General features: G+C 44.8%; 1 protein-coding gene across 23 annotated transcripts in view; it reads right to left on the reverse strand.

Moving 5' to 3' along the window:
- Cacna1b (calcium channel, voltage-dependent, N type, alpha 1B subunit) overlaps positions 1-22,766 on the reverse strand; it is a 159,341-nt gene that overhangs the window by 98,169 nt on the left and 38,406 nt on the right. For 17 of the 23 annotated variants that reach the window (XR_003950091.1, XR_374052.3, XM_017315146.1 and 14 more), the window contains 6 exons: positions 19,280-19,383; positions 17,913-18,028; positions 17,017-17,073; positions 16,002-16,094; positions 4,107-4,316; positions 480-592 (listed from right to left, as the gene is read on the reverse strand). Coding sequence is in view for 21 of the 23 variants with exons in the window: in XM_017315146.1 (XP_017170635.1) it covers positions 480-592; positions 4,107-4,316; positions 16,002-16,094; positions 17,017-17,073; positions 17,913-18,028; positions 19,280-19,383 (693 nt within the window). In the remaining 2 variants the exon portion in view is untranslated. The remainder of the gene's footprint in view (positions 1-479; positions 593-4,106; positions 4,317-16,001; positions 16,095-17,016; positions 17,074-17,912; positions 18,029-19,279; positions 19,384-22,766) is intronic. The other 6 variants (XM_006497634.3, XM_006497632.3, XM_017315156.1 and 3 more) reach the window with 1 other exon arrangement.

The raw sequence follows: 22,766 nt of genomic DNA on the forward strand, positions 1-22,766 counted from the left end.
TCTACCCTGGGCTTGCTCTCTACTCTCAGGGTAAGCAACGGCAACAGCAACAGTTATCACTGAGAGCTCTCTGACCCATAAAGGTTAGGAAGAGACCAAACCAGGCCTACCACACACTCTTCAAAACGGTAAGACTGGCACAGCATACTGTTCTTTCCCAGACTCACAGGGACAGGTACCCAGGCTAGACTGCAGGATGGTAGGATGCTGGGCCACAGTCCCCTAGCTCACTGGGAAAACTGAGCTACCAAGTGACAAGATCCTAGGCACAGAAGGAGCTACAGAACCTTGACTGATTGTTGGTCTATACATAGGATCAGAGCCTTCAGGAAAGCAGCTGCTGACATTCTGGCCACAAGATGGAGCTAGGATAGGCCTCCCTCTACAAGAGCTCAGCCCACTGAAAACACATAGGGGAGGGGTCTGTGCACAGCTCAGACTTACCTGACAGAAGGGGCTTAGCGAGGCATTTTACTCACCCCAAAGTCAAAGCAGTTGAAGGAAGACCTGAAGTAACTTCTGGGCCCTAGGCCATACATCTTCAGGGACATCTCTGTGAGGAAGAGACCCAGGAAAACAAACTCTGCAAAGTCTAGGAGAAGTCAGAGAAGAGAGGGGTTAACTCAGACCCCTCACCTGGCCTCTGGCCAGGCCTGGCAGCACCACACCACTGACCCCTTGCCACACACCTCTGACCCCCTGAGCCTTGCTCTATGCCCCCTGCTCTAGACACAGCTCAGGAGGGGGATAAAGAACTAAAAGATCACGAGGCATCCCAGGTCCAGTCTGTATGGTAACAAGTACTCAATGGTTGGGTGAGCTGCCTCCAGATACTTCAGAGGAGCCTGGCACAATATGGCTGGGGACACCCCGATGGCCCTTCTACCTCTGGCTCCAGGCTCCAGATCCCTAACTCCATTAGGGGTCTCAGCCTCCTCATAAGAGGCTCCCATAAAAACTTCCTAACAGCCGGGCAGTGGTGGTGCATGCCTTTAATCCCAGCACTTGGGAGGCAGAGGCAGAAAGATTTCTGAGTTCGAGGCCAGCCTGGCCTACAGAGTGAGTTCCTAAGGACCCCAAGAGAACCATGTTTGATTTGAACTTTATTTATGTGTTTGCCTCTACTAAATGGAAACCTCTCCACCAACCGTCTAGCATGAGCTACCAAAGGCACCAACAGTTTTTGTGACCTCTGATCAGGGCACAGTAACTCAGAACCCAGAGCAGAGCCACAGAAATCACAAAGTCATGACAAAAGATGAAAGATAACTTTCCAAGATCCCTGTCACCAGAAAGCCAGTAGCCAACTAACACAGGGCCTCTGTCAAGGACATGGGGCCTCCTGATGAAACAGATAAAGGATGAGTCTATTCCTCCATGCCAATGCACCCTGAGATTCACCTGCACCTACCACTCTCCAAATGCTTAGTCAATTTTGCAGCAGTTGAGATGTTCGCTCTGTAGCACCACACAAACAGAGAGGGAAATCCATTTTATAACCCAAGAACAACTTAACTGAGTAAGCACACCCGCTGGAGCCTCTGTGAAAATTTTCAGGTACTTGAATCTAACACGGGGTGCTGATAAGTAGGCTGAGGGCAGAGACAGGACCCTGGCCTATCAGGCTTAACACCACCCAAGTGACCAGCATCAGGTCTCAATGTTGCTAGTCGGTATGAAATACAGGGGAAACGTGATAGCTGCACATACCTGCCTGAAACAGCTCAGCAGACAAAAGAAACACTTAGCAGAACGGAAGGACCCAACATTCCTATCTGAAGCCCAAAGTACCTGCATACCCACGAGAGCAACTCCTGTGCTACTGGGCTTTTCACAAACCAATCTTGCTTTTCAGAATAAATAAGAGGGTTTGACAAGAATTGTCAGGGGCTAAATTTTCTTTCAGAGAAAGCAGTCAGAAATGTCCTTATATTCTGTCAAGACGACCAGACCCTCCCTCTGAGGCGAGAAAGGGTTCCTTCCTTAATTCTTGCATTCTTCATTCAACTGGCAGGCCCCAGAGCTGCTGGGAACTGGCCTGCAAGACAACAGTCATCGTTTTCTCTAGGACTTACAAGCTAAAGCGAGTCAGAGAAAGATGATTAAATGTGTTTTTCTACTGTCAGTGAGATAGTCTCAGTGGCAAAGGCTCTTGTCATCAAGCCTGACAACCTGAACTTGGTCCCCAGGACCCATAGTGTAAAAGGAGGAAATTAACTCCTACAAAAAAATTGTTTGTTTTTTTCTAGTAAGAGGCCAATATGCCATGGGAACAGAGTCGAATGCTGTCTATCGTTAGACTTCGTAAGACTCACGGGACGATAAGTTTCAACAGCTTCTCTCTTCATCTCCAAGCTTTGTCTTCAAAGTAGTGCTTTGGGACCATTAGGGATGGGCAGTCAGATGGACAGAGCCCATCTGTAGAGTGGCAGAGCCCCAGTTGGTCTGCATCAGGTACAGCATGCCCTCAGCCTCTGGCAAGCCTGCCCTACCTTTGTACAGCATGCCCTCAGGCTCTGGCAAGCCTGCCCTACCTTGCTGGGTCAGTCTAGCCACCAAAGACTCTCTTCAACGCTAAGGAGAAACATTCAGATCTCCTTCCTTCGTCCATTTTCCCTCAATGAGGCCAAAAGAGCCAGGAATTACAGAAAACCTCTGAGAAGAGAGGGCACCAAGGGACACATCTCCTGGCAGGCCTCTCCAATGTGGCCTAGCCCAACATTGGGCACTTCTAGCTTTATGCCCATACACATCATCAGACATGTAAGCAGACAATACCCCATAACATATACATCTATTCTACTCAGACAGCAAACACTCTGTGGTTAAAGACTCTTGAGATATCACTGGCTCCCATGAGAGAAGTATAAGCCTGAACAACTGAGGGCACAGGATCAGATCTTTGGTTCCCACCCAACCCCAATGGGGGATGGAGACAGGGGATGTGAGCCTGGAGAACCAACAGAAACAATGAACTCTGTCCCAAGAAAAGTCCTGACATACCAAACCACCTCTTGTACAGGTGACCTGGAGCCAGAGCCTGCTTCGTATGATGCACACTATCCCTGACCTTCAGGCTAGTGGTTGGTGACACCACTATTCCTTTAGCCTCTGCTACCTCTATACCTTTTCCTATGAGGCAAGTAATCAACTTGAACACAGAACTTTAGGAAGCTACAGCCTAGAATCCTACTCTCAAAAAATATACACATGGGTGCATGTGACTGGCTACCATGGGGCTGTCAGTGCCTATATCTGATGGGAGCCCTTCAGTTCTCCATAGAATAAGGCCTATGGTTACATAAGAGCAGCCATCAGGGGATAACACTGAGCCAGTCAAAAAGGGCTCTTCTGAATGACTTAGAAAACTTTTGGCTCACAGAGCCCCTCTGGAGAGAGTGAACAGAAAACACATCCTAGTCCCCATACCCACTGGGTAAGTACAGCCAACCCCTGCAGGAACAGAAAGCAGAGCAGTAGTTCTCCTCAACACCTGAGGGATGCAGCACCCCATGTGATGTGGAAGATCCCCCTCTGAGGACCAGTTCTAATGTTAGACAAGCAGAGGATGCCTCAAGCCTCCAGCTCTTCCTCTCTGCCTTCCCTGAACTGTAACTGGGGCCAGCTGAATATAACTCAGATCTCAGTGACTGGTGAGGGACTCATGGACACGAGACAACAAGCTGGCTGGCCCCAGTGGGGGACAGGGAAACGCCCCAATTCGGCCATGGCAAAAAGACAGAGTGGTCAGGAGATCCCTGCGAAAATACAGAAGCACAACTCTGCCTCTACAGGCCTCCAGGGTGGTGAGAGCAGCCTCAGGGCAAAGAGGCAAGAAACGAAGTCATTGATGACTGAGTCTACCAGCCTGGCTTGCCACCTTGCCACTGATCGCACCATGATCTACTCCCATAAGAAGCCCTCATTTCATATCAAGGTACAATCATGATGAGGACCTAGCTGGATAAACGAGATCTTCAGGCCCCAGACACAGGCCAGGCTATGCAGCAGAGATGGGGTAGCATCCAGAGTATCCAGTACCAGGATTTCCAGGCTACAGAGTATAGTGATTGGGAGAGCCCTGGGGGCGGGATGAGAATACGTACACAGTGCAGTGGTAAGCCGCTGAGGCTGATTATAGTGCACCATGGCCACACACAGTGTGTTCAGGGCCACCACACACAGTACCACCCAGTAGAAGCTCTGTGCTTTCACCATACGCCGGATAAAGAACCGGAACATCTTCTCCTTTCTCCGGAAGTACGATGAGCTCTCCGTCTTCCCACTCTTGAGGCTGGCACGAGCAAATGGAGACCCTGCAGAACAAATCTTGATGAGGGCTCAGGAACCGTGGGCTACCAGGACAGGCACCACCCACCTACGGACATCCCCTTCATGTCCACACCCACTCTGAGGACATCTTCCTGAGCACAGGTCACTGAGCCAATTACCTCCGTGACTCCTGCATGAATTCTAGCCCTTTCTCACTTCTCAGACTAGGGAGTCCAGAGCTACTGGGTACCTGACTGGATGATCAACAATCAATGTCTCTGGTCCCCAGGACCCTGGCCAAGTTCCAAACAGACAGCTCTGACATGGGTACCCTCTGCAGGTATTCCAAGATTTTACCCAAAGGTATAAAGCCCACCATTAATACCATCTTTGAAATGTGGCCTGGGGGCTCTGAAGTCTCTGGCTTTCCTTTTTCTCTACCAACTAGGATCAGAAACCACTGACCACCTGTTTCTTAAGCAGTTCCTCTGGAACACAGTTAAATGCTTATGTGTTTTGGCAGCTACTGTCTTGTTCAGAGTGCTAAATACTCATGATCTAGAAAGGATGCTGACCCTGCTATAATCTGATTCCTTCCTTATATGCAACCAAATGGCCAACTTCTTCCTCCTCTAAACATTGACTATTCCTGCTCCATCTTGGCTTTTCCAGGTCTCCTCATTGGCTTGTGAGTTTGGGTTTTAGCTTCAGTGTTACTTACACAGTGTCCTTTTCTGACACTCCACCTAAAACATGGTCCACAGCTCACTCCCGACAATTACAATCACCTCATCACCAACAGTCACTGTTTGCTACAGGGCCCTATTCACATAGATGGTCAATGCTGGAACAACTGAGACGGGTCTGTGGGTACCTGAAGGTTCTGGATGGGTGGGTGTAGCAAAGACACAGTTTTACTACTTATCTTCTTCAAGTCTGTGCTACTATCCCAGTTTCTGCCCTGAGAGCCTAGACAGCAGGTGTTTCTAGTTCCTGTGAGAAAACACTGAGCCCCAGCCTAGAAGCCTCTGAATGCCTGGCCCTGGGGTCTCTCTGAATGGATTCAGGGTGTACATTTTCTATATACCAGTGTGTACATGCCCAGGCTTTCAGAGACACCCTGAAAACATTATCAGTCTAGGGAAATGGAGCCACATCCCTGAGCCTCTAGAGGAATGTCTCCATAGGCAGGACCCAGAGGACGCCAATAAGTCTTAACAGTGAAGGCCCGTTCCTGGATGCCACCCCAATAATCACCCACTGAAGGCTGTGCCTCCTCACAACCCCTCATGAGGCAAGCCTCTGCCTCACATCTGCACCGTGGGGGTGGCTACTTCCACAAATCAGGGCTGAATCATACAGAGGCCAATGCTGATAAGGACTGTAAATGAGGCTGTTCTTCTCACGGGCATCAGGGACTAGGGAAGGCACAGCATGCAGTACAGACAAGCAAAGACCTATACCAGGCAGAACAGAAGACATGTAGAGCAAGACACTGCATCAGACTTCATATCTACATACTCACATGTTCACATGGAGACCTCACAGTCACACATGCACATTCAGCACACATCTCACACCTGGCCAGGCTCACTCTGGCTGCAGATCCAACTGGTTGCTCAAATATTCAACGGTCACACAGTAGGAATGTCTGTAAATGCACAGGGCCACTCGCAATACAGAGGACATGCAAACCACCGTGCGTGAGTCACTCAACAAAGTCTCAGAGGAGACAGCAAGGTCACCCATACCCAGTTCACCATTCCATCCAAGAGAGAGGTAGCAAGACTCATGTATGAAGACCTCACAATTGCTCACACGATCAACTGTGACAAAGCCACACTCCTCTCCCCGAAATGCCCTTGCAGTCCCCCAGCTCCTCACTCTAAACACACACTCAAAGCAAGACATGGCTCTCCGTGTAATCTGAAAGCTTTTTTGTTCCTCGGCTCCAAAGAAATAAAGAGCTGCCAGCTGCAGATACAGTAAACCATGGGGTGCTTGGGCACGAGGCATAGGCCATAAGGCCAATATCCCTTTAGGACACTTTGTGAACCTGGGTCTCTGGGCTGAATTTCCCAGCAAACAGCTAATGCATGCTCATGTGAGGTCTCTGGTAAATACATCATTCATGTTGTAGGTTATGAAGGAAAAACCAGAGACTGGCACTCTTTTTCACCTTTCTGTGTTTTCTAGATGTAGCTTAATGTCAGCAAGTATTACCTATAATAAAAGTATCTCTTAAGAAAAAACAAGATCTGATATCTTTGAGCTGTATGTATTGGAAAGTTGAAATAACTCCTGAATGACAGCAGGACCCAGTGAGCCAGTTGAACACAGAGAATCTCTCCACTCAACTAAGGGAACATTAGTGAATAGAGGGTCCTCACTGGCCCTCACCATGACTTATTCAACAACATGCAGACACACCTACATAAATGGATGATCCGTGCCAGGTTCTATGGAAGGTACACACAGCTAACCAAGATTCATACTGTCATTACTATCTAAAACCACTAAGAAGAAAGAGAGTTCCAAGCATTCTTCCAACCAAGCTGCCCAGAATGTGGCACTGAAAGTTACATATCCATCTTCCAGTCCACACTGTTACCTGTAATCCCAGAGGCCTGCAGCCATCAAGGACCAACAGGTGAGACCCCTACCATAATTTCCTGTCTGCCAGCCCCTCCAAGCAAACCCAGCAGTGGCAAGTTCCACGCTGTCCCCTCTGCACTCCATTTCCCAGGCCATAGCTCTGCCTGTATCCCTGGAGTCCTGCTACCTGTAATCCCAGAGGCCTTCTGCCACCAGGGACTACTAGCTCTACCTGAAGCCCCAGAAGCCTACTCCCATTAGGGACTATGAGGCCTGTCAATACCAGGGACAACCAGATGGCATAAGAACACAATCAACCAAAGCCAGGGCAATATGGAACCACCAGAACCCAGGTAGCCTACTATAGCAAGCCATAGATAACCTAACACACCTGAATCGCAAGTAAAATGACCTTAAATTTAATCTTAAGAAGATGATATAGGCCTTTAAAGAGAAAACAAATAAGTCCCTTAAAGAAATACAGGAAAATACAACCAAGCAGATAGAGGCCCTTAAAGAGGAGATGAATAAATATAAAGAAATACAGGAAAATACAATCAAACAAGTGAAAGAAATGAAAAAAAAACTGGTCAAGATTTGAAAATGGAAATAGAAGCAATTTAAAAAATACAAACTGAAGGAATATTAGATATGGAAAATCTAGGAAAGAGAACAGGAACAAGATTCACCAACAGAATACAAGGTATGGAAGAGAGAACCTCAGGCATAGAAGGCACAATGGAAGAAATTGATACATCAGTCAAAGAAAATGCTAAATCTAAAAAGTTTCTAACACAAAACATTCAGGAAATTTGGGACACTATGAAAAGGTCAAACCTAAGAATAAGAGGAATAGAAGAAGGAAAAGATTCCCAACACAAAGGTCCAGAAACAAAATTCAACAAAATCCTAACCTAAAGAAATAGATACCTATAAACATACAAAAAGTGTACAGAACACCAAATAGACTAGATCAAAAGGAAAATCCTTCCACCACATAATAATCAAAACACTAAATGTACAGAACAAAAAAAGAATATTAAAAGCTGAAAGGGATAAAGGCCAAGTGACACATAAAGGCAGATCTAATAGAATTATATCAGACTTCTTAAAAGAGACTTTAAAAGCCAGAAAGGCACTGTTTTTATAGTCTCTAAGAGATCACAGATGCCAGCCCAGACTACTATATCCATCAAAACTTTCAATCACCATACAGAAAAAAACAAGATATTCCATGGCAAACCTAAATTTAAATAATATCTTTTCACTAATCCAGCACTACAGAGGATAGTAGAAGGAAAACTCCAACACAAAGCAGGTAACTATACCCAGACAACACAAGAAATAAGTAATTCCACACCACCAAGACCAAAAGAAAAAGAAACACATACACACCCCTAAACACCACCACCATAAAAATAACAGGAAATAACAATCATTGTTCATTAATATCTCTTAACATCAATGGTCTCAATTCCCTAATAAAAGGCACAAGCGAACAGAGTAGATGTGTAATCAGGCTCCATCATACTACTGTATACCAGAAACACACCTCAGTAACAAAGATAGACACTACCTAAAAGTAAAGGGCTGGAACAAGGTTTTCCAAGCAAATGGACCCAAGAAACAAGCTGGTGTAGCCATTCTAATACCTAATAAAATAGATTTTCATCCAAAAGTAATCAAAAGAAATGTGGAAGGGCACTTCATCCCCATCAAAGGAAAAACCCACCAAGATGACCTCTCAATTTTGAACATCTATGCATCAAATGCAAGGGCACCCACATTCATAAAAGAAACTTTAGTAAAGTTTAACTCACACATTGAACCCCACACATTAATAGTGGGAGACTTCAACACCCCACTCTCACCAATGGATGGGTCATCAAGACAGAAACTAAACAGCGAAATAATAAAATTAACCAATATTATAAATCAAATGGACCTAACAGATATCTAGAGAACATTTCTCCCAAACACAAAATCTATCTTCTTCATAGAATCTCATGAATCTTCTCTAAAATTGACCATATAGTCAGTCACAAAGACAGCCTCAACAGACACAAGAATATTAAAATACTCCTTGTATCCTACCAGACCACCATGGATTAAACCTGGACTTCAACAACAACAGAAACAAAGGAAAGTCTACAAACTCATGAAAACTGAACAACTCTCTATTCAATAATCTCTGGGTCAGGGAAAAAAATAAAGAAATTAAAGACTTTCTAGAATTCTATGAAAATGAAGGCCTAGCATACCCAAACTTATGGGACACAATGAAAGCAGTGCTAAGAGGAAAGTTCATAGCACTGAATGCCTTCACAAAGAGATTGGAGAACTCTCATGCTAGCAATCTAAAACTACACCTGCAAACTCTAGGAACAAAAGAAGCAAGCACACCCTAGAGAAGTAGATGGCAAAATAATCAAACTTGGGGCTGAAATCAATAAATTAGAAACAAAGAGAAAATGAAACCAAGAGCTTGTTCTTTGAGAAAATCAACAAGATAAACAAACCCTTAGCCAAACTAACTAAAAGGCAGAGAGACAATATTCAAATTTTAAAAATCAGTAATGAAAAGGGAGACGACAACAACAGACACTGAGGAAATTCAAAGAATCATTAAGTCTTACTTTAAAAACCTGTACTCCACAAAATCTGAAAATCTAAAAGAAATGGATAATTTTCTAGACAGACACCACTTAGATAAATCAAGATCAGGTAAACTATCTAAATAGTCCTATAACTCCTAAGGAAATAGAAGCAGTCATTAAAAGTCTCCCAACCAAAAAAAGCCCAGGGCTAGATGGTGTTAGTGCAGAACTCTACCAGACTTTCAAAGAGCTAATACCAATACTCCTCAAACTATTCCACAAAACAGAAACAGAAGGAACATTGCCAAACTCATTTTATGAGGCCAGTCACCCTGATACCTAAACTACACAAAGACTCAACAAAAAAAGAGAATTTCAGACCAATCTTCCTTATAAACATTGATGCAAAAATACTCAATAATATACTCGCAAACTGAATCCAGGGATGTATATATATATATATATCAACAAAATCCATGATATAAACAAAGTAAAAGAAAAAAACACATGATCATCTCATTAGATGCTGAAAAAGCCCTTGACAAAATCCAACTCCCCTTCATACCTTGGAAAGATCAAAGATACAAGGCACAAACCTAAATACAATAAAGGGAATAGATAACAAGTCAATAGCCAACATCAATTTAAATGGAGAGAAACTTAAAGCAATTCCACTAAAATTGGGGACAAGAAAAGGCTATCTACTCTCTCCATAGCCAGTCAATATAGTACTTGAAGTCCAGGCTAGAGCAATAAGACAACTGAAAGAGATGAAGGGGATAAAAATTGGAAAGTTAAAGTTTCATTATTTGCAAACGATATGATAGTAGTCATACGTATACATAGTTGTTGATCTTAGTGCCTAAGCTAAGGGTGTTCTAATATAATTTTTTCCTGCAAATTTCATGATCTCCTTTATTTTAATAGCTGAGTAGTACTCCATTCTGTAGATGAATCACATTTTCTTTGTCCATTCTTCTGCTGTTGTTTCCAGATTCTGGCTATTACAAATAAAGCTGATATGAACATAGTTCATATAAAAAATTCTACCAGAGAACTCCTAAAACTAATAAACACCTTCAGCAAAGTGGCTGAACACAAAATTAACTTTAAAAAAAAATAGTAGTCCTCCTTTATACAAACAATAAATGGGCTGAGAAATAAACTAGGGAAACAACACCCTTCACAATAGTCACAAATAATATAAAATATATTTGTGTAACTCCAACCAAGCAACTGAAAGACCTGTATGACAAGAACTTCAAGTCCCTGAAAAAAGACATTAAAGAAGATATCAGAAGATGGAAAGCTCTCTCGTGCTCATGTATCAGTAGGATTAGGATACTGAAAATGTCCTTCTTATCAAAAGCAATCTACAGATTCAATGTAATTCTCATCAAAATTCCAACACAATTCATTTACAGACCTTGAAAGAGCAATTCTTAACTTCATAAGGAAAACCAAAAAACCCAGGATAGCTAATATGATTCTGAGCAATAAAAGAACTTCTGGAGATATTATCATCCCTGACTTTAAGTTGTACTACAGAGCAATAGTAATAGAAACAGCATGATATTGGTATTCTATACCAACAGACAGGTTGATCAATTGAATAGACTCAAAGACCCAAAAATAAACCCACACACCAATGGACACCTGATTTTTAACAAAGAAGCCAAAGACCTTACAATGGCAAAAAGAAAGTATCTTCAACAAATGATGCTGATGTAACTGGGACCGAATTTGATTGTAACTAACCCCCTCCATGCAATTAAAGGGGTACTCAAGCAGCCTTCTGATTGATGGCTCAGTAATGCCTACATAATTCATTATCAGACCTAGTCAACCCTGGCTAAGTTATTTTCCAGCTGCCTGTCTTCCCTAAGCCCTGTGACTCTCCTACCCGACCCTGACTTACACTGTCCACTCCATCAATGTAACGAGGTTCTGGCCCAGGTACACAGTACCCTACCTAACTTGAGAGACTTTCCTCTGTCAGAGACAGAGTGGATGTGGTTTTCCTGACAGAAGCAGCTTCACCCAAGAGGGTCAGAGGAGAGCAGGGGCATCGACCACTACAGAAACAGAGGTAATCTGGACTCACTCTCTTCCTCCAGGCACTTCAGATCAAAGAACCAAGCTAATAACATTAACGCAGGCCCTATCATAGGAAAAGGACTGGCTGTTAACATCTGCAGGGACAGCCAGATATCCATTTACAACTGCTCATGTGCAAGGAGCCATTTACGAGGAAAGAGGGCTCCTAACAGCAGAAAGAAGAACTGTCAAAAATAAAGATAAAATTCTACAGGACACCAAGAAGGAACCAACGGCTAGAGGTAACAACTTGGCTGACAAGGCTGCTAAAGAGGTAGCCTTAAAAGAAAGAGCCATCTCTAGATTGGCCACTGTCCTACCTGAACCACCCAGAGCAACTGATATATACAAGAAAAAGAAAATTAAATGGGCTGGTGGCGATCGGCTGGAGGTAAGCTAATATTACCTACCTCTTTAACAAGAACTGTTCTCAGAAAGATCCAGAGTCACTCACATAAAAATGAAATGAATGACAGACACAGCGAGGCAATCTAAGGTGACTTCCAAGGATATACACAACACTCTTGAGGATACAGTGACAAACTTAAAAGCTTGTCAGCTGACCAATACTCTCAGCAACACCAAAATATCCAAATTCCTGACTTCAAGGTAAGAGACTGGGAGCCTACTGGGAAAACTGATTTTTACAGAGATCAAGCAGGGAAGATATGGCTATAAATATCTGCTGGTATTTGTAGACATTTTCTCCAGATGGACGGAAACATTTCCAACAAAGACTGAGACTTCAAAGGTAGGAGCTAAGAAGTTGCTAGAAGATATCTTACCCAGGTATGGATTCCCTCATATGGTAGGATCAGACAATGGACCAGAATTTGTGTCCAAGAGTCAAGATGTGACAAAATTCTTGTACATACTGACCCCAAAGTTCAGGGCAATTAAAAAAATAAGTAAGACATTAAAAGAGACCTTAACTAAATCAGCCTTAGAGACTGGTAGGGGCTGCATGGTGCTCCTTCCCTTTGCCCTGTATCAGGTGAGGAGTTCTCCTTGCCAGATGAGACTAACCCCCTTTGAAATCACGTATGGTGTCCCTGCCCCCACTGCCACCTAACCTTCAGTCGGCAGCTACTGCAGAATTAAAATATGATGAACTAATAACTAAGGTCAGAGCTACCCAGTGAGCTCATGAATATGTTTGGCTTAAATCGTGTGAACTCTACAAGTTTCAACCAGGAGACTGGGTCTACATAAAAAAAAAAAAAAAAAAAAAAAAATTCTCCGGAATGTGCTGGAGCCCAGGTGAAAAAGACCTTTTGTTATCCTGCTGACCAGGCCAAATGCCTTTAAAGTGGACGGGATTGCTGCCTGGGTGCTCTGCACTCATGTGAGACCAGCTGATCCCCTTTCCCCAGAAAAAGATCACCTGACTTCACAGCCACCACAGGAGTAGAAAGTTAAAAGTAGCACCAGTCCTTTCGAGCTAAAATTAACCCTGTCCTGAGCCTACTTTTCTTGTTAACTGTATATACTGAAGCCCCTGACTCACATCAGCCTTTTGACCCGACCTGGGTAATTGAAAATCCTGAGACTGACTATCGTGTCCAACTAGCTTGTACAAAGAAGACACTTGGGACACCCTGGTTCCCAGATTTGACTTTTGATTTGTGTCAGCTGGCTGATCACTCATGGCTTGACAGTTAACAGACTTTCCAGAACTTACCACCTCTTGTTGGTTATATTATAGTGCTAGACCCCTCTTTTATAAAGACACTGGGTTAATAGCTAGATATAATGTGTCTAAAAGAGACACTACATATATATGGTCACAAAAAGGTCCGGCTTTAACCCTGCAAACCATATCAGGGCAAGGTACCTGCCTGGGTAAAGTCCCTTTGTCAAATCAGCACCTTTACAATAGAACAATACCCACTGTTCATTCCAAATAGATTATTCCCCTTGAACAGACATGATGGGTTTGTTCAATGAGACTGATCCCATGTGTACATAAAGAAGACCTTAATTCCTCTACCCCAAAAGAGTTCTGTATTCTAGCCCAGTTAGTCAGAAGAGACAGTGCTGAGGACTCTGATAGGACACGTTAAAAGAGACCTCATAAGGCAGAAAAGAAAACCAAACCTATCTCCTTAAGCCAGCAGGACAGGCACTGAGATAGCTGCACTAACGTGACAAGAAAAAAGGACAAGAGCTTAAAGGCAGACGTAGGTTTGAAGGACAGCATTCCTTTACCCTCTCATGTAATGCCACGGCTTGAAAACCTGCTTGCGGGTTTTTCCTCTATAAGCCCGTACACTTAGACCTGGGGGGTTCACTCTTTCCTGTTCCATCAGGAAGGTTGGGGGCCCAAACTTGAGCTTGGATAAAGATCCTCATGCAATTCCAGTGGGTTGGGATTCCTGGTGGTCTCTTTGGGGTTTTTACAATCTGGGCACAACACCTGGAATCCTTGCTAGGACCTAACCTACCTTTAAGCTTTGACATTCCTCATGAATGCTAGTTACATTCCTGTCTCGGGGTCTGGATACTTGTTTCTAGAAGGTTCTTTCTCATGATAGTCTTTTCCAAGTCCTTATTCAAAAATAACCTTTGTCATAGGGCCATCTACGGCCATTCTGTTTGAAACTCTACTACTATGTCTAGACCTTTCAGACCCTTCCAGAGCCTTCCGTCCTTCAAACGCAGCTCTATCTGATGTGCTACACATTTTGCTGTCATCGGTTTCATCCAATACTTTGCTGAAACAGACACCCCAAAGATGAAGGGCCCCAGTCATTTGCCCAGCAGCTCAAATGCCTCAGACAACTCCTGGACTATTATTGGCATTTACTAAATATTTGTTGAGTGAACAAACACAAGAATGGCTAAACACAAAAAAGGATTGAACTAAGAATATTACATGAAACTCTATAGAAACAAAAAACATAGATGCTTAATAAAAGTACAAATTACAAAACTGGTCCGAGTCCATTCTATCCCCTCTGGTTCTCGGGGACCATAGGGGGCTTCCGTTTCTTTCACTTATAAACAATTCGAGTATTTCTGTAGTATAATCTTTTTAAGAATTCTTTTGAGACTTCTTACAATGTATCTGGATCATAGTCTCTTCCTGCTCCTCCCCGCAAGTCCTCCCAGATCTATCCTTCCCTCCCCCACCTCCTCCAAACTTCATGCCCTCTTTTACTTTTTCTTACTAACCCACAAGGTCACCTTATACTGCCTATATATGAACGGGTGTGGGGCTATCCACTGGCCTGTGCTCAGCCAACCAGGAGTCACACAAGTCTAACAGTCTTCAACTGCATATACACCACAGTAAAAAAAAAAAAAAAAAAGTTTTTCAAAAATTATAATTCATTTTATAAAAACCAGAATGTAGGTAAAATGATAATCAAGGTAAATCATCTAAACACAACAATAATTTTTAAAAATTAGATTTAGATCTGTAATACACACTAGCCTGTCATTGCTATAAAATGAATACAACTCAAGAGAAGTCCACTGTGTATCCATTCATGTAGGGTAACAGAGGGTTAAAATCAGCAGCAGTCAGTAACACAAGAATTAGTCTGTGCTCATGCAACTGGCCTCAAAACTGGCTAGGCGTGCTGGCGCGGGCCTTTAATCTCACCACGAGAGGCAGAAGCAGGTGAGTCTTGGTGAGTTCCAGGCCAGCCTAACCTGCACAGTGAGTTCCCAGACAGACAGGGCTAATAGAGAGACCCTGTTTCAAACAAAACAAAATATCTGGGGAAATTTTAAAGAAACGGGCACTGGGGTAAATGATAAGCATCTTTTTGAACTGCTAATGGAAGATAATAACATTGGAATTCTCAAAAATGCAGAAACCTCTACCCTTAGTACACCTTCCCTGAGGAACCTATCTGTAGAGACAAAGACACTGCTAAGAAAAGACAAATGGTTATGAGAATTTAGAGCAACATTTCTCATTTGAGAAAAAAAATAGAAAAGTACATGACGAGGCTGCAGGGAAAGCCAGCGATGGAGTGTGGCACAGACAACGGCAAGCAGGGAGCTGAATCCAGGTGTGATCTCACTCTGGGGCAGTCACTGCCTCAGAGCCAGGAGCCAGATGGAGTGCTATGTGGCCTTGGCACTGCTGGGGTCTGTGCTTCTCCTACACAGCCGCAGGAGAGTCTGATTCATCCTGGCAGGATGAAGCACATTAGGGCTTCCAAAAGGGAAATGCCAGGTATTTGTGGCACTGAGGTAAAGAAAATTCCCAGCTCTGTAGGAAAAAATAACCAGTCTCATTTCACTATCTAAGAAGGAGGACACAGAGGCAGGGTATTATAGGCCCATGCCAAGGAAAGGGAGGATCAAAGGAAGATAAGCAGAAACTGTCCCTTCCTCCCTGGGTTCTCTGATCACAGGAGATAATGCAAGTAAAAATGGCATTCGGTCAGGAGCTTCCCAGCAGCAGAAGCACCTGAAGAGACTCACCAACTGCACAGAGGTCTACAAACCGGTCCTCCCCCTCTTCTGCATGGATGAGGTCATTTCGGCTCTTCTTGGTGGCAGCTCTCTTCAACACTGCTTTAAACAATGGGTAGTGGAGACCAGTGTGAGTGGCAGCGTCAGGTAACCCATCTCAAGGCATCATTCAGCTGAGAACAGTCCACTTTATCTCAGCTCCTGTCCTGACCGTGAGGCAAAGCAACTCCCCGACCCTGGAACTTGGGTTCTTCTCATTCCTCACACAGAAAGGACATGACATTTTGAGGGTCACTCTTCTTCCTCTTCCCTCCAAGACAAGGACACTAGGGACGCATGACCACCAAGAAGACTTGGATACATCCATCTGGGGCAAGGGCAGGGCAGGGATTGGGATGGGGTGGGGTGGGGGCTAGAACAGATCTGCTAAGAAGATAGATCAGGGACTGGAGAGATGGCTCAGCAGTTAAGAGCACTGACTGCTCTTCCAGAGGTCCTGAGTTCAAATCCCAGAAACCACATGGTGGCTCACAACCATCTGTAATGAGGTCTGATGCCCTCTTCTGATGTGTCTGAAGACAGCTACAGTGTTCTTACATATAATAATAAATAAATCTTAAAAGACAAAAAAAAAGATAGATCAGCAGAGAAGACAGCACACCATGCTATCTGTCCCCAACCAACCTCAGCCTTCCTGTGGCTGAGACTGAGCAGACAACTGCAGATGCCCCCAGCAGTGGAGACTCCCAATTCTACTAAGGGCTCTGGATGGTGTCCAGAATCTCCTACGGCCTTAGGGCTAACCCTAAGTCAAGAGACAGCTCACCTCAAACCCTGCAGGTATGAAACTTCTAGAAGCAACATTGTCCAACATAACTTCCAACAAAGACATAACCAGGCCACTCAGAGTCTATGGCTCCTATGTTACCATGACGAATGTAAAGACATCTAACAGAGAGCAGTGCCATGGGGAAACAGGTATCTGAGCTCTCACCATGTGAGGAGCGCTATGGAGGGCACTTACCATCCAAAGGGGATTTCTCTTCTGCATTCTTGTCCTCCTCTGCCAACATGACTTCCTCTGTGAGAGACAAAGCTCCGGTCAAGACCTTTCTACCCATCCCCCAAGAAGGACCCAGCCCAGGAATCCTGCGGAAGTGGTCTGAGATTCCTGCCTGCCCTGTTACACATGCCCACACCAGGGGCTGTGACTGCATGCCTCCTACCAAACCATGCCCCAAGCAGAGACCCAGCTGCTTTAAGTCCATCCCAGGTCCAACCTACAAATAGCCCTCCTAGACAGCAGCTGTATGGATTTATCACTGTGTGTGTGTGTGTGTGTGTGTGTGTGTATGTGTGTGTGTGTGAAGTTATCACTGAGGAAGCATTTGTAAAACTTCAGGCAGAAGAGTAGCCCACATGGAAGGGAGCAGCTCAGACAAATGGAGCATCCCACATGGAAGGGAGCAGCTCACACAGAAAGCAGCAGCTCACATAAAAGAGAAAAGCCCACACAGAAGTAGCAGTCCACACAGAGGAGAGTAGACCACATGGAGGGAAAAGTCCTAAAGAGGAGAAGCTGCCCATGCGGAGAGGAGCAGTAGACTTGGAAAGGGGTACCAAATGGCAGGAAGAAGCCCACACAGAGGGCCAGGGTGGAGGAGGCAGGCTAGAGCTTAGGTTTACAATGTTCAGAGCAAGGGTGACAGAGAGGGTGGAGCAATCGCAGGGTTCTCAGGTCCAGTGTGGAGTAAGAGCTGTGATCATACCTGACAGTGTGCTATGAGTCAGCCTTCTACACTAAGCTCCACCCCTGAGCCCAGGAGCCCTAGATGGCAGCAGGTGAACATAGTACAGAGCGGAAGTGCAGCTGCCCACTTACAAACACACACACACACATACAGACGCACACGCACGCACCTGCCTTGAAGATCCACTCCAAGTACCCATTCAGCTCTCGCTCAATCTGCTGCTGCCTGCGGAGCTTCAGGAAGGCGCGGCGGTTCTCGACTCGCTCCCGCTCCTTGGCAAACTCTCTAAACCATGTAAGAAGGAAAAGCAAGCAACTTCAGTGAACATGGGTATGCAGGACATGCAGGACAGTGTTGCTTTAGAAGCTTCATGCCTGGAGGCAGGCTCCTGCCAGCTCCTGCACCCTCACCTCACCACATGCCCTGGCTCCAGCTCCAGGAATCCAGAGCACACTGGTGCTATACTTAACTAGGGCTGAGCTAACAGCCTGCTGTGCTCTGCTTACCCAGCTCGATCCATCTTCTACCTGGCTCATTACTAATCTTGCTGGAATGCCCTAATCATCTCAGTTGAGATGCCCCATCCTCAAGTGCCTTCTCAGCCTTAATTAAGTCTACTCATCAGACTAGTTCTACTCTGCCACTGTGCTGTTTGAATAAGAATGGCCCCACAGGTGCACATATTTGAATCCTTGGTTATTAGAGAGTGACACTGTTTGAGAGGGATTAGAAGGTGTGGCCTTGTTGGAGGACTTGTGTCACTGGAGGTGGGCTTTGATGTTTCAGAAGTCCACACTAAGTCCAGAGGGTCAGTCTCTGTCTGTCTGTCTGTCTGTCTGTCTGCTCTATCACTATCACTCTCTATCAAGATGTACAACTCTCACCTACTGCTCCAGTGTCTGATGATAATAAAATTAAACCTCTAAAACTGTAAGTAAGCCCCCAACTAAATGTCTTCGCTTTTAATAGTTGTCTCGGTCACATATCTTCTTCATAGCAATCGAACAGTGACTAAGTCAGTCGCCTATACTGGAAAGTTCAAGTGGCCTCTGCAAAGATATCCTGGAAAGATATGCTAGTGACAGCCACACCCAGTATAAGACACACAGAGAGACTGAAGAGCAGAGAGCACTATCCCCAACATCTACTCTTTATCCTGACAGTGGCTCTTTGAGGAAAGCTCTATTTCCACCCATCTTGGGAGCCATAGATCTGACCAGAAGTCTTCAGAATGAGACAAATGGAGCCATCAGGAATTGTGTTTCTCAGGTAGGGGCACAGTCAGGTCAGGTCTGACCCTCTTTATCATCTTTGTGACATAACTTCCTCACTGGTAGTGGTGGTGCACGCCGGTAGGATTTGCTGAAGGAGGCAGAGGCAGGAGGATCACAAGTTCGAGGCCAGCCTGGGCGACATAACTTCCTTGTCCCATATAAGGTGGGAGGTCCAAACAGGAGCTTGCGTGCAGAAAAGAAGGGAGTTGTGTGCCCATGGGCCTAAGAATGCGTAGGGCATGCCCCAGCCCATGGTTCTTACCCGGAAAGCACACCCAGCACCAGGTTGAGCATGAAGAAGGAGCCAATGATGATGAGGGGGATGAAGTACAACCAGTTCCATGTGTTGCCAGCCGCATCATTTGTCTGGAAAAAAGGAAGTGAGATAAGAAGGCAAACATCTATGGTCACATCAATGGGCTGGCCCCTGGGAGGACTCCTCAGAAAGGTCCAGGCAAGGAGTTCGGGTTTTGGTCAGACCCATTTTTGACTCACAGAACCTTCCCAGGGTGTAGGCTCCCAGAAGACCAGAAAAACTGCACATTTCCAGCCATTGCCCAGCAATAGTAACAAGCCCAGAGAGCCAAAGGCTCCTCAGGATACCCTGAGGACTACATGCCTCGCCTGAGTCTGGTAGGAATGCTCCTTGATAGGATACCTGTGGCTTCTATGAGCAGCTTCAAAGATACTTCCTCCTAAAAGAAGCTCCGTATGCTCCAAGCTTAGAGCTAGCCCTGTCTGGTCATATCTTCCGTAGGCATCCAATTCAAGCTAAATGAACCTCCACACTTCATGCTCTGCAAGCTTCTTAAGTTGTGTCTCTCACCCTAGGCCTGGTCCAAGATGGCTCAGTGCCTAGGCATGATCTGAATAGCTAAGAATATAACAAAGCCCCCAGAAAAGAAAGCAAAGCTCCCCTGAACCCAACTTAATCCCACAACTGTTTTTCTGTTCATGGACTCCAGCGGCCTTAGCCAAAAATAGTAGTGAATCCCTTTCTCCGTGTGCGGCTACTCTAGAAGCAAACCACAAGTGAGGTGGACACTGAGGATGGCCACCTCCCTCTAGAGAGCTGGACACAGGGAGCTGGGTACCTGAACCCTGCCTAAAAGCCAGTTTGTCACCAAGGTCCTTGTCAGGATCTCCACCCTCCAGCCTGGTAGACTTGCAGACAACTCTCTCGAGCTTGGGGCAGAATGGAGGACTCCCTTTACCAGCAGGGCTCCTTCTCTGACCTTGTCTGGTAGCCCAAAAATGCCACATTCTCTACCTGTAGAATGTTGCATTAGTGAGATTACAGGTTCCACTTCCTTTCTCCTGATTTAGCAAGCACCTGGAATTCCTGGAGTGTCTCTCTATACAAATGAGGTAGCTTAATCCAGAGCCAATGATACATACCCACCCTAGAAACCCCTACCCGCTTCCCCAGATCTATACAGCCCTTGATTCACCCCGATTAAAGTTGAGCTGCCTCTCTGAAGCTGATCTCAATAGTCATTTCTGTCCTACTCATGGGCCATCTGAACCTTGTTTTTTGACTCTATGCCCTTTGTCTTCCTGGACTGGGGGCCAACAGCCCTTGGGGAGAAGGGAGGATCAGAGAAGGCAAATCCCTATTGCTGAAGAAACCATATACTTCAGAAACAGGGCCCAGAGACCCTGAGCTAGGATTGACCTTAATGCCCCCTCCTTGAGAACTAGTTTTCATGGTACCAAAAGGTGCCTTCCAAAGGAGGAAGCAACCAACAGTCCTACCCCAGGTATGATGCCTATGAGCCACATCAATGGCCAGTGTGGCATGATAACCCTAAAGGGGCAGTAGTGGCACACATACCTTGGCAGTAACAAACAGCTCTCTGATTGGATGACTTAAGATCTGTTCAACAAGGCAGATCCCATGCCTGGTACTGGATATCTAGCTAACTACTTAGTCTAGTGGGTATTGGAGGAGAAGCTATAATCTCTAATTTACTAAACCAGCATAATTCATAACCAAAAAATATATATAAACATTTGACCTCTACCTGCAGAATGAACATAGCAACATTAGATACAGATTAGATACAGATAAGTCTTCAAACCCCCCCCCCAAAAGAAACTTCTCTTTGCAACAAATAGATACAACTAGAGAAAACCACAACCAATAAAAATGCAGTGTGGAGCCCATCCATCTATACCCTCCTATACCTAAGGCTCAGAGAACATTGCAGAGTAGGGGCAGAAAGACTGTTAAAGGGCCAGAGGATCAGCAGTTTGCTGTGAGACTGTGTCTCTTTGTAACATCACAAGTTATACCCATAATGTCTCATCAACAAGATCTCCCAAACGTGAACTGGACAAGAATAACAACAAATATGACAAACTGGACTGGGGAAAAGCCTGAGGCCTCAACTCTACACAAAGAACCATAAATAACTGGGGAAAGCTAAGAATGGGAGTGGAGACAGTCCTTGGTTAAAGCACACTGAAAGGTCAGCCAGTGCTGCTCAGCCCTGAAAATACACACAAGTATCATTACATGCACTGGACAGGTTATATTTAGGAATGTATATGTATATGTATATGTATATGTATATGTATATGTATATGTATATGTATATGTATATGTATATAATGGCTTGACTACATCTGGAATTAACTAAAACTCAAAAATGGAAGGGACACCTATGAGGGTTTTGGGTTTTTTGGGTTTTGGGGTTTTTTTGTGTTTGTTTTTTGTTTTTTTGGATTTGTTTTGTTTTGTTTTGTTTTCGCTTAATTTAAAGTAGGAAGATCCACTTTTAACCCAGATCTTTGAGGTAGGAAGACACACCTTTAACCCAGAGCGAGCTATTTGGAGCCAAGCTTCTGCTGGAAATCTACGTTCTATAAGGGCATGGAAGGAGGAGGCTTCTGCTTCTCCTGCTTGTCCTCACCTTGCCTGCAAGCCCTGCAAGCCCATTCCTTCACAGGCATTAGAGTCGACATCTTAGGGACTCCAGCGTATCCTGAAGACAGACTGAGACATCTAGCCTTAGGACTGAGCAACTACTGGGTTCCTGAACGCTCCATTCACAGACAGCCATTGTTAGATTACGCATTCTAATAAATCTCCTTTCCATACACAGAGATTCATTCTAGAAGTTCTGTTACTCTAGAGAGCCTTGACTAATACACCCTCTAAAACTATAAGCAGACACCCAGGTAAATGCTTTCTTTTATAAGAGTTTCCTTGGTCATGGTGTCTCTTCACAGCAAAAGAAATAACTAAGATAAGAATGCTTACTGCTCTTCCAAAGGAGCAGGTTCAATTCCCAGCTGCTTATCTCATCTGTAACTCCAGTTCCAGGGTATCCAATACTCTCCCTGGCTTCTGATGGTACCAGGCAGGTATATGTTACTATGTTACACATGCATACATGCAGGCAAAATATACATACACATAAAATTATATATATATATGAATGACAATATACCCTCAAAAGGCTCAGGCTCGCTCTCTCTCTCTCTCTCTCTCTCTTTCTCTCTCTCTCTCTCTCTCTCTCTCTCTCTCTCTCTCTCTCTGTAAAGGGCCAAGAAAGGAACACCTTAACGAGACAAAACCTTTTAGACTGAACTTTACTGTGTGTGTACTTCTTCAGCCAGACATCACAGAGCAGGCTATGGTGCCATCTCTGAGCCCTGAGCACTCCTGCCAGTGGGAGCCGTGGAAAGCCTAGACTCTCACCCTTTGAAGGTGGTTACATCTACAAACAAGGGTCAGCAAAGGT

Source organism: Mus musculus, chromosome 2, assembly GCF_000001635.26.
Source record: "Mus musculus strain C57BL/6J chromosome 2, GRCm38.p6 C57BL/6J".
In the NCBI taxonomy this organism is placed as follows: domain Eukaryota; kingdom Metazoa; phylum Chordata; class Mammalia; order Rodentia; family Muridae; genus Mus; species Mus musculus.